The following is a 15,184-nucleotide window of genomic DNA, read 5'->3' as shown; positions in this document are numbered from 1 at the left end:
TTTTTAATTATACTAAATTTATTAATTTCTAAAGAGTTTAGATAATTAAATTATATAAGTTAGAGGATTATAAAATAATTCAAAAGATAAGATATTAAAATTTTTATACGTATTTTATAATAAAAACTATATTAAATTTTTAGTATATAGTTTTTAATTTTTTTAAAATAAAAAAATTAATAGTAAATTCTATAGTTATATTATTAGTTTAAATATTAGCCCTTATTTACTTTTTTTTATTATAAAAATAAAAAAATTATTAATATTAAATTATAAAAATAAAAAAAGTAGATTTAAATAAGTAAATAAATAAGTAAATAAATAAGTAATTAAGGTTTATATTAATAGACCCTTTTATTTATTTATATTTATAAAAAATCGTAGGTTTTATTTACGAACTTCTTCTTTTTTATATACTTAATAGATAATTCGTTATTATTAACCTCGTCGCGACCAAAAGGTCTGACCTGCTTTATGTGTATACTGATAATTACTTAGACGTGGGATATCTGATTCTGAACGCTGCTTTGCATAGTTCTAACTTATGCGTGGCTGATGAGACTTTTTCTAGTGGTTGCCTCGAAAGTTGTTCGACATCGAGTAGCAGAAAAGCTAGCATATTGTGAAAATTAATTTCTGCGATAACATCCGTTAGTAGCTTGAGTTGATCTACGCGACTCACTTGATATTTGATAACAACATGCAGCTTCCGGAGCCTTTCGTCAGTGGCTTGACTAGAAAAGGTAATAGTCTTTTCAGGGCTCACATGAACATTGAAAATGGAATTCTTGCTCTAAAGACCTGGGCGGGCATTCTATTGCGATTTCTTTAAGCCATGAGTAGGAGACTGATCTAGTCATGGGAATCTCCGAAACCCAATATTGTTGAAGAATCGTGTCCCGTAGACATGAGTTCCAGGTCACGGCTTCATGAATCGGTAAGGATATCGGAGGAGCAATACTATTTGATGGCAGTCTCGGACAACCTCACGTTTGTCATACTATCCAGCTGTGGTGGAACGGGAAGCAAATTCCTAGCGCCCGTCTCGATGTAACGTAGTGGAAAGTGGTTCGAAATGGTATTCGAATGCATGTCATTGACAACGTGCGTATTGGTGAAAAACATGGAATCATGACCCAAACGAGGGCGGCAGCTGCACGACTGTCAGCCTCATGGCCGTCCCTAGCATTCGGCTCTGAGGACCAAAGATCTGTCACATCCCGCTGTCTCACTTCACTCAGATGGGTACCTAAGTCCAGGCTTTCAAGCGTGGGTTCTGGATGTCGTTGCTGGTGATTGGTATATTGGGCAGCGGATTACGGCGTCGTAGACCCGCATGAGAACCTAGAGGCAAAGTGTCAAAGTTCTTCCATCAGGTGGCCATGATGCAAATGCGCGGGGCTCCCCTGTGGTTGTGTGTCAAAGGGGGGGGAGGCAGGATTTAACCTTAAAAGCGACCATGCCGGTTGGTCTCAATCAGGTGAGAATAGGTACATGGTTGGATGCAAGAGGCATGCATAACAGTGCCTTTATTTTCGTTCAGAGACGGGGTCGTGGAGATGACGCCCATGCGAAAGAATCAAGTTTCATCTACGATCCGTAGAGAGCAAACTAAAAACACCACGGACAGGAAAGGTTCTTCGGGAGAGAAGACTTGGCTTCCTTTCAAGAAGATGTTGACGTGTCTTTGTGTCAAGTTACTCAACCGAACAACTACCATCTGGCCTTCATGGGCTAGAAGGAGGGGGGCTGGTGTCCATACCCAGGACAGTACATATCACGTGAGTGAAGAATTCCGAGTCTTCGGGAAAGGGATGGTCCGGATGGAAGGGGGCGGGCGACGAGGATCATAGAGAGCGGGGGGGGGCTGAATAGTCCAGGGGAAGGGAAAGAGGCACAAGCACAAAGTGAGATACTGCTACGACTGGGAAGGCGGGATTGGAGTGGAGAATAAGGTTGAGAGTGAGTCTGTGAGAGAGCGAGACTTGAGAGTGAAACTGACTGAAGCCTGGAGGACAGGAATAGGGGAAGAAGAACAGAGGAACCAGTATCCGTACGTACTACGTACCTTGGCTACCGCCACGAAGCCAAGAGGTAAGGTAGTGACCGTACCTATCTACCTAAGGAAGGTACGGAGTACATGCCTTGGATACACAAGGCACGGAGTACCTTACCTTAGGGCCTGAAGGTACCTAAGGTACCTTAAGGTAGGGTAGGGAAGGTGGAAAGGTGCCTCCATGCTTCAAGTTGCAGTTGCATGCACCGTGTGACAACGGCAGGAAGCCGCAAATTAGCCGTTGAGCGGACCTGGCCGAAATGGACCGAATTGGGGGAGCCAATGAGCAGTCGCTTTCGTCAGCAGAATGGGTGGCTTGTAACCGCTCGGCCTTTGATTGGGGGAAATCCCTGACCTTACGACCGAGAATGGATCTCTTTGGTGTACGTACCTCGTGTAGAGGAGCGGAGAGATGGAGAAGGACGCGTCCAGACCGCCCGTGAGCCGTCATGCCACGCTATATTATCCATCCGTCCATCAATATTCAATGGTCAGTCCCCATCATCCATGTCATTGTGTTTCCTGTCAGCTAGCCGCCAAACAAGGCACAAGACTGCTTGCTCTGTACGGATACGGAGAGCCAGTAATAATACAGACTGGAGTTACGGCTCACAGGCTACGCAAACTGAAGCACATTTTGGACAGATACATGCCCGTAGCCGCTGTCTTCTACCGTCCATGATCTATCCGAAAGAGCACCGGCCAATGTCCAAGCTAAATGCCAACTGGCGGTGGTGGTAGTGGTGGTGTTGGTGATTGATGGTGCTCCGCCCCTCGTCACAGTCTCCGGCCCTAGTCTATCTTCGAGCCCACATTCGACAAGCCCATGTCTCCGTCTATTGCTCCAGTCCAGTCCAGCCCAGTCCAGTCCTGGCAACTGGTTACCGCTGAGGAAAGACACCTGGAGAGGAGAGCGAGAAGGAACAAGAGAGAAGGAGAGGAGAGGAGACTGGACTTGAAGAGGAGGCGAGGCGAGGCGAAGCCAAGCGAGCGCAGCCAGGCTCAGGCGAAAGGAGTGAGTGGGCGCTTAGCTTACGGATGCCTTAGCTCAATTATTGTACGGAGTAATACATACGGGTACGAATACAGCAAGGCAATTATCGTTGCTTTGCTCTGCTCTGCTCTGCTCTGCTTTGCTTTGCTTTGCTTTGCTTCGCTCTGCTCTGCCTTTGCTTCGCCTTGCTAGGAAGAGGCTGAAAGTTGGAGCCTCCTCCACGTGTCAAAAGCCATCCCGTCTCGTCTCCGCCCCTTGGGTTTCCCCTTACTCGCCCGCTCGCGCACCCGGCGGAAGTGTGCAGTGTGTGGACGCGGACGTGGACTGTTGGAACTGGAAGTGAGACACGATGCGGATGCCCGCCAACGCCAACGCCAACGCCAACGCCAACGCCGTTGCCGTTGCCGTCACCGTCGCAGCCGACAACCGGCCGGTCGTTACCGCTGCTGGTGGTGCTTCTCCTGCTGCTGTTGTTGTTTCTTCACCCTCAGAGACTCTTCAGCCTCCTCCTCCTCCTCCGCCTCCACTTCCTCCGCCCTCAGTCCCGTCCATGTCGTTGTCGCTGGCTCGCCCGTCGCGCCATGACACCGCCCATGCTTCCGGCCGCCTCGAACCTTATTCCTTCTCTGTCAACCATCCGCCGCCGCCGACCTACTACCGCCGCTTGGCTGCCGGTCCAGCTCCCGCTCCGCCGCCAAACGTGTCTTCGGTTTCCACGCCGGGTCCTCCCGCTGCAGCCGCTGCAGCCGCTGCAGCCTCCCGTCACGACGCGCTCAGATTTCCTCCATCGCCCTCGCCAACACCCTCGCATCCCACCACCTTCGGCGTCCTCGGCGGCAGCAACCACGACAGGAATCACAGTAATCACAGTAACTCAAGCTTCGTTAGCAACGCCAGCCATGGCTATGCCACTCTTACCCCGCGTTCCGACCCCAAGCCCAGCCGCTGTTCCGTCATGGACCTTCAGAACGTGCTGTGCGACCCGGATGACGATGTGAACATGGCCTCGTCGCGCTCGAGTCACCCCCCTACGCCCCCCCATCTTGCTGATGTACTCAAACCTCCCGCCTCGAGTTCCATGCCCGCCTCTCCAACCTCGGATTCCTTAGAGACCCCGACGTTTGTGGCTCGTCCGAATCCCTCTCACGTTGTCATGACTACGAGGCCTCAATTGCAGACCTCTCAACCCCAGCACGCGGAGCCTGGCTGCAAGACCTGTCAAATACGTAAGATGCCTTGTGATGAGGGGCGTCCCTCATGTAAGTTTGTACCTCGCTGAATTAGTCGCGTCTATTTGTCGATCAATGGCTTTCGTGGTCTGAGTCTCCGTCTGACAAGCTCGACAGGCCAGAACTGCTCACGCATGGGCATCCATTGCTTGGGCTATCTTTCTCCGAGTCATGCCAGCACCCAACAGGCGTCGGACCGTTCCGTGCCCAGCGTTAGTGCCAACGCCAGACGCCAGGATCAGGAAGAGTATCTCTTCTTCCTCCTAGATCATTACCGACACACCAAACGCCACTGCATGTGGGAACTCATCACCCTCGATTTCAATGAGCATTTTTCATGTAACATGCGTAAGGAGGCTCTACAGATGATCAAACGCCGAAGATTAAAGGACAAGGAGTAAGTCGTTCATGATTACTCGTGTTTCTGTACGGGCGCCTACATGTAGCTAACATGATTCTCAGTACTCGGGAAGCTTCACCAAATGATGCCTTGGGGAATGCGCAACGTCCCAAGGTTAAGAGAGGCCGCCGACCGAAATCTAGCGGCCCCTCTCTCCAGTCAAATGGGGATGGGCACGGCAGCGAGTCTACCGCCGGGTGAAACAACAAGACAGCTCATTCTCGTGCCATCATCTACATTGAATTGCCTATCTCGCCTCTCCTCTTGGCCTCTATCTGCTCTGAGCCAGTCGGTCAATGCGCCGAGTTGAGTGGCCTACCTGGCGGTTGTCGGCCGGCCAGCTAAGACGCCCGGTTAACGGATCTAGATGGGTTCCATTCAGACATGATCTATCACAAGCCGAGCGCTGCAAAAAGAAGGCTCTCGACACCTGAAGACTAGTCTTAGCTGGATCCAAGATCAAGGTAGCAGCCTGGTACGGTTATCCAGTCTCTGCAAGTTCTGGTCCGACAACCTGACTATAAGGACTCGGTCAAGGCAGCATGAGGGACAGATCTTGCCACTCCGTCGACTCTAATATTCGTTATCCTCCATCATCCACTTGGCTCATAAGGCGTCCCACGACGCTGCCTCTCTGAAGGTGCCAGAAACATTCAGGCGATGGCCAGTTGCAAGATCAAGGGAGCTCTCAAGACTGCTCTAGGCGCATCGAATCTAGTTTTGTGTTCGTACGCCAAATATTCGCAATGTACGGCAATGTTCTCAAGGTATCACCGAGACTCGAAGCCAATGTCTGCTGGTAGCTAGCTGTAAGGTCTGGTCCCCATGGATTCAGAGATCTATCTGGATACTCCACATCTAGAGGATAGCAGAAGACATGATGCAGACTTGGCTTAGCATTTGTTCAACCCAAGCCAGTACATGTTGATATGCGCCAGGGTTCGGAGACGACAATTGCGATATCGACCTCGGCCGGTCATCGCATTTCACTGTCAATTCTCATGCAATGCCTGCTTAGATCACGGATGACTGTGGAGAGCACGTGGGCCCAGCTGTTTGGGGTTTTGACTGTCCAAATGATATCACCAACACATGGAGGACCTCTCACTCGCCAATCCAGCAAGCCTTGAGCCGATTTCGAGTCATACAAACTTCGCTCGCACCCTACCTTCTTTCATTGTACATACCTATGAGAAAACAGTTCTTCGGACATCCCAGCCGGGTTGGTGCGCCATAGTGGCTGCTGGCTACTGACGGGAGACTGCAGCCTACGATTTTGAATGCCTCTCCAGTCACAGCACTCATGTATGGGATCGACAGTATGTTGTCGAATTTCTCAAGTGGGGCTACTTTTGCCCCCAAGACTTCTCGTACAGGGCAAGGGCCAATGGCTTCGACAATGATGCCTCACTTTGGTGAATAATGGTCTCCCTTCCACCTTGTGGAGAGTTTGACGCATGGGAGTTCGGGCAACAGTAGAACCTCACACAAGAGAGCATAAACATATAGTAATGCGATTACAATTAGGTGCCAAGTTCATCACTACCTTATAGTAGGCTAGATTAACAAGTTAGATTGGCAGCTTAGATGAGGAGCTCACACAATAGTGTGCACATTAATAAGCTTGACTTTTGATGCGGCCATCAGGCGGTCGCCCCAGAGAAGTATTACTAAACCAGAGATCATGCAGTTGTCTGTGTGTGCCGCGTGCACTCCATTTTGCATTTTGTCAATTCCCATGGTGAGGAGTCCAAACACTACTCTCGCTTGCTCTTTATCACGAGTGGATCTTACTAGATAATAACCTGACAAGGGTGGCCGTTGAGAAGCACTCAATCGCTTCACTCCCTTCCTTTCCTTCTTTTTTTTTAGAATCTGCCGCTCCCTTGGCTCTGTTATAAACTCATGGAAACTGGCGAGAGATTTTGTTGTCTTAGTGTCAAAAAAAAATGGAGTATTTGCTTAGTCTCGCGTGCTTTGGAAGCATAATAAGCTGTCATGTTTGCACTCCTGAATATGCTGTAGCGCACCGACCAGCCTTTTGAACCACGCCAGGCAATGTCGGCATTGCTTCAGCCAGAAGTGATGTACTCTATTATAGACCTTGAACTTGATGCGGCTGTCAGTCATATTGGAAGATGGCTAGAAACTAGCTGGGACTTTTTTGTAATACTTCACCAAACGGGACATGCAGTCAATACCCAACAGCGCCATGGATGGAGAAGCAAAACAGATAAATCTTTGATCATTTCACTGTGCACTCAAAACGAATACGACCGATCAGGTTGTAGCTTCGGAAAGCGTGTGAAGCAATCAGTTTAAGCATCGCTTTCGATATACTAGCGATAATAAGATTTCTAACAAATCTCAAAAGTTTTTCGGTTTCATCGCCGAACTTCATAGAAATAATGAGCTAGAATCCTGAAAGCTTAGCTACATAGAGTAGGGACCCGACTTAATACAATAACACTGCGTACGTTTCTTATCAAGATAGTCACTAATAATTGGTTGCACAGGTCCCATTATACCTAGAACATGGAGCCGCTCATCTCATCTCATCTTATACTATTTTCTAGCACTTATATTTCAGGCTCATGGCTTCTTCTATTATCTTGTACAAAGACATAGAACACCGATAGGAGGGAAATCGGGGCACCCAGCACACCGATCAACTACCTGAGTAGGCTACCGCAGTCTGACTGTTGGAACAAGCACTTGATTTCATGCCTTTCAATTGTAGCCCGACTACATTATGACCATTGCTCAGGAGATACAGCTGGCGGCATATGGCGGCATGTAGAATGCCAGTTCGCCATTTACAATCATGGTGAAGGATCTCATCGAGATCTTGAGATCGTCTCGTGGACCTGATTTGACATGTTTCCGGCTTCTTCGACTGATCTCCTGAAGTTCGGTCAAGAGAAGGTGCGGGGTAATTATTACGGAATCGATTCTCGTGCGGGGGGGTTCCCTTGAATTCTTGATGTCGGTCTTACTCAACCTCCCTTTTTAGGACTAGCCTGGCTGGCGTGGGATTTCAACGTCCTGCATGCTACTCCGTAGGGTCTCGTCGAAAAGGGCGAGTGGCGTTGAGTCCCCAGGAACATCGGGCGGGCATGAAGCCGTCCAACACAGTGTCTCCCCAAACAACTGATTCGATAGAAGAACTGGCCACTTGAGCAACAGTTGATGAGACTTCTTATGTCTAAGATCCTACAAGTGACTCATTTCTACCTTGCCTCTGCATGGCTTAGCCTCAATAATGCTTCAGTTGAGCAACCTAATCCACAATGGTTCCCCGCAAGCCCCGGCCCTATCGACCTAAGATACGAGGTAAGTACTTCTTCCAGATTCGCTGTCTTATGATGCCATATCTAGCTTCTTGAAACTAATCGATATCGGCGGCAGGTTGCTACGAATGCTCGAAGCGCCGAATCAGCTGCGATCGCGCGGAGCCTAAATGTGAGAAATGCTCCAAAAAAGGGTTAAAGTGCAGCGGTCTAGGGGTTCGACATCGATTCAGCGATGGGGCGGCTTCACGAGGCTTTTGGAGAGGCAAAACCGTTCAGCAAGCCTACGAACAGTGAGTGCAGACACGAAATGTCGTTGGCTGGGAATTTTGAGAAGTAACCACTCAAAAGACCAAGAGACCACGAACGAGGTTACCATGGTGTACAAACCTGGCGCATAACAAAGAAAATGCAGTGCTCACCGACTTCAGGACCGCCCGGCATAGCACAAGGTCTGGGACCAGCTACCGTCTACTCTGGATTATTTCCACTAGCTAACACTTTGCGTGATATCAGCTGAGCCAGCTCACATAGAGTCCGGCGGTGCTACTATTACGTCCTCTGGACGGCATGAAAACACCGTTTGTAATATCATCCTCGAGAGTTTAAATAGGCCCGCTACCATGTGGTCTGAGATGGTCACCCACTGTTTCACTTGTCAACCAACCCCAAGCAACTTACCTTCTTGGGAAACTCATTTGCTGTCGTATTGTAATATTATATTCTCTCTGCACACTACAACGCGCTGCTAACATCCATATCTGTAGTCTCAGCCCACATTGCGGTAGAAATGGTGGCCGCGGACGGTCACCATAACGGCTGGCGCCACCTTGTTCTGCCTATCGCTCATATGGATCCCTTAGTCTTGAAATCCGTGCTCGCCGTGGCTTCGTTTCATTAAAGCAATCAAAGACGTACCGCCGAGTCTGGATGTAAGACGCATCAGGTCACAAGGTTAAGGCTACACAACATGCCGGTGGTCCCGATGCAGCTATACGCAACGGCTATTCAGGATCTAGGAAGACGACGTGACCTCGAAGCCGACAATCATTTGATTAAGATTCGCACATTAGTCGTCATACTTGTCCTACTTGTTTCCGCCATGGTGACCGGATCGGATGACTTCCCAATGTTGTTTCGTCTGCTAGAATCTGCGCTGGCAACTATTGGTGGAGAAGACAGTTTGGGAGACGATGAGCTTTCAGCCTTTGTAATGCGCCAGGTTTACAAGTAAGTGACTTAGATTCGATTGTCTTGTGGTAAGATAAGGAGACCAGGTGCTTGGTGGCACAGCCGGAAGCTGCCCTCTACGACGGTGAACTAATATGTGGTCTGATAGGTTACGCGTATATTCAGCTCCTCTTCTGAGCGAGAATAGTGGCATTTTGACTCTATCTTCCAAAAATCAAGTCACTAGAGCATTCGAATGCATGGAATACTGCTCGCAGCAGCGACCAGAGTGTTCGGAGACAGTATCGCGCATTATGAATCTAGTGCAGCAGTCGTACGACATTTATCTCCACCGAGCAGGTGCTGATGTGAGGATATCACAGTCTACAGCTATCGGTCTTGATAATCACATAAACAAATTGGTCGAGAGAGTACAGTTTTTTATCGAAACTTTCCAATCATTCCCTGCTAACTCATCAGGAAGAGAAGTGTTGATCTGGGCATTCTTTGTGGCAGCATCAGGATGCACGACGGATGAGCACAAGGAATTTTTCAGAATCACTCTACGTGAATGTCACCAGAAGAGTCGTTTCGAGAACATCTTAAAGGCTCTCAATCATTTAGAAAGAATCTGGGATCGTCAGCTCTTTGGACTTAGCTGGGCTTCTCAGCTCCCTGAAGCTCGTTTGCTCATCATGTAAGTTAGGTATTTGATTGTCTGGACAATTCAAGTAAGGTATGTGACGAGGCAGAAAATCGCATAGCTTGAGGTATTTCGCAGGAGGTATACATGATATTAGAAGCTTTCATTCTGTATGGGCTTACGGCCTAGTAATTCGCACAACATACATAGGTACGGGTCTGAATGATGAAGTATATCGGTGGCTTTGAAGAACGCAAGTATTAATAGAGGACGGAAATTTCTTTGATCTACTTTTCCGTGCCTTAGAACGTCTGATCGCACTAATTCAATGCTGTTAATCCATAGCCATAGCTCACTTTCAATCGATTGAATAGGTGGAATATTTGCTCATTTGATTCTAAAATCACTTGGTTTTCATGCCAAGCCCCAGAGAAGTCCAATGATCGAAGACGCGTCGGCGAATAAGACAATAGCTGCAGTCAAGAATATTGTCAACAGATTAGGTAGACCGAGCTCCCTCGTCAGATAAGCTAGCACCAGCTACATGCCATCCCGTATCATAGCATTTATGAGTTGGACATGGCGGTTGGCGTTTGTCTCACTCCACTCGGTATCGTAGTTCAGCCCGTAAGGCCAGATGTGGGAACCACCACAGTTGATAACTGCTCCTGAGCCATCCCACGACCGTAGCAATGGCAGCGCCGTAGCCCAATCTCCAGCAGCGCACTTCCTATCGAACGCAGCAGTTTGGCCAACTCCTAGAGTATGGGAGACCTCATGGAGGGCCGTTCTCTCATTCATATATGCTCGGTTTGAACCGAATCTGACGTCGCCGTTGTAATTTGCCTCTGCGGTTGGTACACCAGGAGTATAATAAACGCGCAAGCTCTTCGTTGCGCTTCCGAGGCGAGAATGACGGGCAACAGCAAGCCGCATTGCAGCTTCAATTTTGTTGTAAGCGTCTGTCTGATCCGCCGTAGGGCTTGCAGCCTTCTCGAGGCTCCAAGTGATTGCGCTTTGTGCATTCGCAACGTAAGTTGTAGCTGTTATGAGAAGAGACAGCTTCATGATTGGCAGTTTCTTAACGTAGTTTCTCTCCAAGGATTGACAGTATGTGTTGACCTATGCTTTACGAAAAACAGGAGTGACTGGTAAGTTCTGTGGTTATGAACGCCACTCGAAGGAATGGAAATGACATTCTTATACCTCTTCAGGTTTACGGGTTCGGCTCTCATCTCGGACTTGATTGCAAGAGTTTCTGGTAGCTTTTCGTCAGGGAATCCTGATTTGCAGCTTTTGGTGCCGTGGACTGGCGACGATGCTAGCCTCGCTTCGCATCCCTGGATGGTGTGATTCGACGCACATGAAAAGGTCCCGGATTTGAATTATCCGGCGAGTACGACACCGAACGCCTAATAGAGATACTTGGCCCGAGAAAGGCCCCTCAATTGTGCTATATTCAAAGCGTTTCCCCGCAGGCGTCAAGCTCAACTGCCGTTCCAGACTATATTTCCGGTGAGCCATCTAGGATCGCCGCCAGGCTATAAACCTTATCTTCCACCAACCTGCTCCCAAAAATCGACATGGCGCTAAAACAATTCCGGCCAGCCTGTACGACAATTGAGGATCCTGCGTAGCAGTTCGGGGGCGAAAATGGAAGGTCATGAAGCCAATATGATCCACAAACTAGCATTGATCGAACCGCGGAAATGAAGAAGGTAGACCCCGTGACAGTTGATGAACAGGCTTGTCTTGTGACTGTGTGCTTCTTGTCGATTGGTTTTGGTAATCCCAGAGGGCCCAGATCCAGCTCCTCTTTGATTATATTGCTTGAGGCCGTCTAGGTACGTAGGTGGTCTAGGAACGTTCAAGCTTTATCCAGCGCTGGCTGTTTGTTCACTTGCGCAGTAGACGCCATAATCGATGAATCACACCTTACATATGAAGAACTATTCTCCACCAATTTTTGCCGATATCAATTCTGAACTTCCCAGTCATAATCGTTGCGTCATAGTGTCGCAATGCTTGTTTTGCAGCAAGATAAAGCGTACGCTGCGCTGCTGGAAGCCTGGAAATGTGGATCGGACTCTCAAGATAGACCTCATTTACATCCAGATTTGGAAGCATTCGAATTGGGGAGTCTCGAATCGAAGCCAACGGAGCCACGTCGCGCATCCTTCAAATATGCTTGGGATGTCCATGACCTTTACTAATGGATAAGAGATTATTACACAGTTCATGGCGGCCATGTAAGGTGGGGCTGCCCGGTCAGCGCTCTACTATGTCCTTAAGAACTGCAATGGTCACCCTTTATTCGCCAATTTTCTTTTTAGATTCCAGTCAGTTTCGGTGGGATTTGCGGCCTCTGAGTTGGGCTCCATCTGAGCAATATGTCCTGCCATCCTATTTTCCAGGCTCGCGGCCAACCAGGCCTGGCAGGCTAGTAGAGCAAAGTCATTGGCATAGCGAACGATACAATCACCTCAGAGTGCTAGAGGTTTTTCCAAGCCAACGGAAAAAGTATTAATGAATGAATACATGGTATCTTCGTACGGTAAGGTATCTTGCATTACGCTGAGAGAGAGGGTCGTTAAACCTAACAAGGTTAGCTTCTCTCGGTCCAAAGAAGGATTAACGAAAGTCTACCTTGTTCCTTCGGAATCCAACCATTTGCGCCATTTCAGTCCAAAAGCCAACTGGCGGGTCAACTAGAGAGTCTTCATAGGCTTCGATCACAGGCCGCTCCCAAACAAGATCGACCTCGTGAGGTCTTACGTATCTGGTCCTCTTAAAAAGCTTCCATCCACAGAACAGAACGACGGCTAGGATCTGCATAGTGTAGCTCTGGAAGAACAGCTCTACTGACCACGGGCGGAAGGCGTAGTAACCGTATACCAAGAGAATGAGTAGCTGAAATCCCAAAGCAATGTATGCACCGTAAGGCTGGAAATACCCATAGTAGGGTCGGGTTTTGCGATCAACTCCCTGAGCGATACAGGCCTTGTGATAGTTGATAAACGTGATCGACATGATGATGAAGCTGATCAGCCCGCCTCCCGTGATAAGCGCAGTTAGCCATGTAATAACAACGGCAGAGCTGCTGCTAACTTGGAGGAAAGATAGCATCGGGAATAGCATAACAATGGCAAAACAATAGATGGGAGTTCCATTTTTGTTACAGCGGCGCAGGAAACGAGGCGCTCGTCCTTCGAGGGATAGCGAGTAGAGCGCTCTAGTGGCGCAGTAGGTGTAGGTATTGCCAGCCGAGAAGATAGACGTAAGGATGAGTGCGTTGACGATGTGAGGAAGCACACCAATGCCGAGGGTCTCCATGGCAATCACATACGGAGAAGCCGCAGCAGTACCGCCACCACCGTCCCCAAAGTAGAGATTGACTAGGGTCGGGTGATTGTACGGAACTACAATACCAACAGCCAGTGCGCCAATGATGAAGAAGATACAAAACCGGTAGTAGACGGTAATAAATGCTGATTTGATATAAATGCTTGGGCGTTGGGCTTCAGCAGATACCATGGAGATGTACTCAGGGCCGACAACGGTGAAAGAGGCACTGAAGAGTGCGGCAAGAAACCCTTCAAAGCGACCCAGGTCGCCGCCCGATAGATATGTTGCAAACGCACCGGGGTTCGTAAAGTGGCGGAAGCCGTATGCATCACGTTGAGGGTTGCCGCCGACCATAGTCACAAATGTGAAAGCGAAAAGCATGAAGATCAAGATCAGCTTGCCTCCGGAGAGCCAGAATTCAGCTTCGCCATAACCCCGTACCGCGAGGACGTTGATCAACCTGTGCACACATGTTAGTGTCACATTGCGTTTGTGTTTTCAGCAGATCCCCTCTCCCCAAAAAGGTGGGTGAGAGACAGAAGTAGAGGAGCCTGCGAATTAGGACGATCTTCTTACCCATAAAGAATGATCACGGCAGCACAAATCCCCGCTGTCGGTCCCGGTTTAACGACCTCGTCACTCCAAAACGAAATGACGATGTTGAGGGCAGTAATCTCAAAGGGGATCAAGATGGCTTCATAGAGGAAAAAGTTCCATCCGGCAAGAAACCCAAGTGCGTCATCGACCCAATACCCAGCGAGACGGACAAAGCCACCTGCGACGGGCATATACGTATTCATCTCAGCAACAGAATTATTGACGAGGGCGAGAATTAGAGTATAAACGGTATAGGCAATCAACAAGCTGCCGGGGCCACCTTTGGCGAGACCACCGCCGATGCTGATGAAGAGTGCCGTGCCAATGGAGCCACCTGCTGCGATGAGCTGGATTTGCCGATTGTTGAGCCTCCGATGCAGATGACCCATCTTATCTTCGGAGTCGACATGCCGGATGCTACCGAGCTCCGCGGTCGTCGCATCGCCGGAGTTCGGGTGCTTCTCTGTGTGCGACTCCTTCATTGTGGTAGCGTCGGAAGAGAAAAGGAATGAAGGCCGCAGCCGTTAAGGGGTGCCACGAGAATGAACCAAGGGCGGATGGGATTAGAAAGATTGAATCACAGCAGCATGTATGGTTTGCGACACGTGACGTCTGGCAGTCTTCTCGGAACGAAGAAGAAGGGAGGGGAGGAGAACAGCAGCAGTAGGATGAGGGGGGAAAGAAGTTGCTTTTGTTGGACAACTAGCAGCAACAGGCTTTGTCGACTGTTATCGGGCTGAATCGCTGGTATCTTCAGCAACCGCGTTCGGACTCCAGAGACAGATTAGCTCCACGCCAGCCAAGCATGCAGGTAGAGCGAAGGGAAGCATGGCAAAGTAGTTTGGCAACGGCACCGCCTGGAACATAAACGGAATCCCCTTGCATGTCGTATCGCGACAGGGCCTACAGGATGATAAGGAAACAGGGAGTCAGGGACCAAGATTCTGGGCCCCATACTAGTTGAACTTGAGCTTGTATGATTGGACGCACCCCGCGTCCGGCGTTCTTTCCTTGATTCGTCCTAGCGCTTGGCACGCTTCCAGATAGAGTGCTACGTCAGCCCAGCTGCCTTGCCCTTGTCGACACACACGAACAATCAGTCGCTGTCAGACTAAAGGTCAGACTGAGCATCGGGGCCCACTGGGATAGGAGGACCGCTCCTCACATCTACCTAGTGTACCAATGGGCGGAGTTACGAACGCCTGGGGTACCCGGGCGAACCACGCAGTCACGATAGGTACTAAACTTGGCCCTTTGCGACGACGGAATCGCCGCCAGTGGTACACATCCCGTGAACGGGGATTACCTTAGGTCCGGTCTAGGTAATCCAGTCCAGTCCGAGTGTCTAAGCTTCTGGAGAAGTATTTTCCGTATGAGTTAGGTTACCTAGGTTGACTGGCAGAGTCTTGGATCAATCACATCAGCCGCCAAGCCCCTCTTCTTCACCGCAAATGACGGAG

The 15,184-nt window shown here is 49.2% G+C and overlaps 1 protein-coding gene across 1 annotated transcript; it reads right to left on the bottom strand.

The window, feature by feature from the left end:
* Positions 1-12,413: 12,413 nt before the first annotated feature.
* On the bottom strand, positions 12,414-14,206 carry N0V96_012171 (uncharacterized protein; the record flags this gene model as incomplete). Its single annotated transcript, XM_053199434.2, has 2 exons — positions 12,414-13,587; positions 13,704-14,206. 2 exons carry the CDS (start codon positions 14,204-14,206, stop codon positions 12,414-12,416), a joined length of 1,677 nt encoding a protein of 558 aa, XP_053043122.2.
* Positions 14,207-15,184: the final 978 nt, after the last annotated feature.

The sequence above is a fragment of the Colletotrichum fioriniae genome, assembly GCF_027942845.1.
Source record: "Colletotrichum fioriniae strain IMI 355084 chromosome Unknown scaffold_23, whole genome shotgun sequence".
Lineage (NCBI taxonomy): Eukaryota > Fungi > Ascomycota > Sordariomycetes > Glomerellales > Glomerellaceae > Colletotrichum > Colletotrichum fioriniae.
Note: the sequence above shows the minus strand (reverse complement) of the source record. Positions and strands in the feature narration are given on the sequence as shown.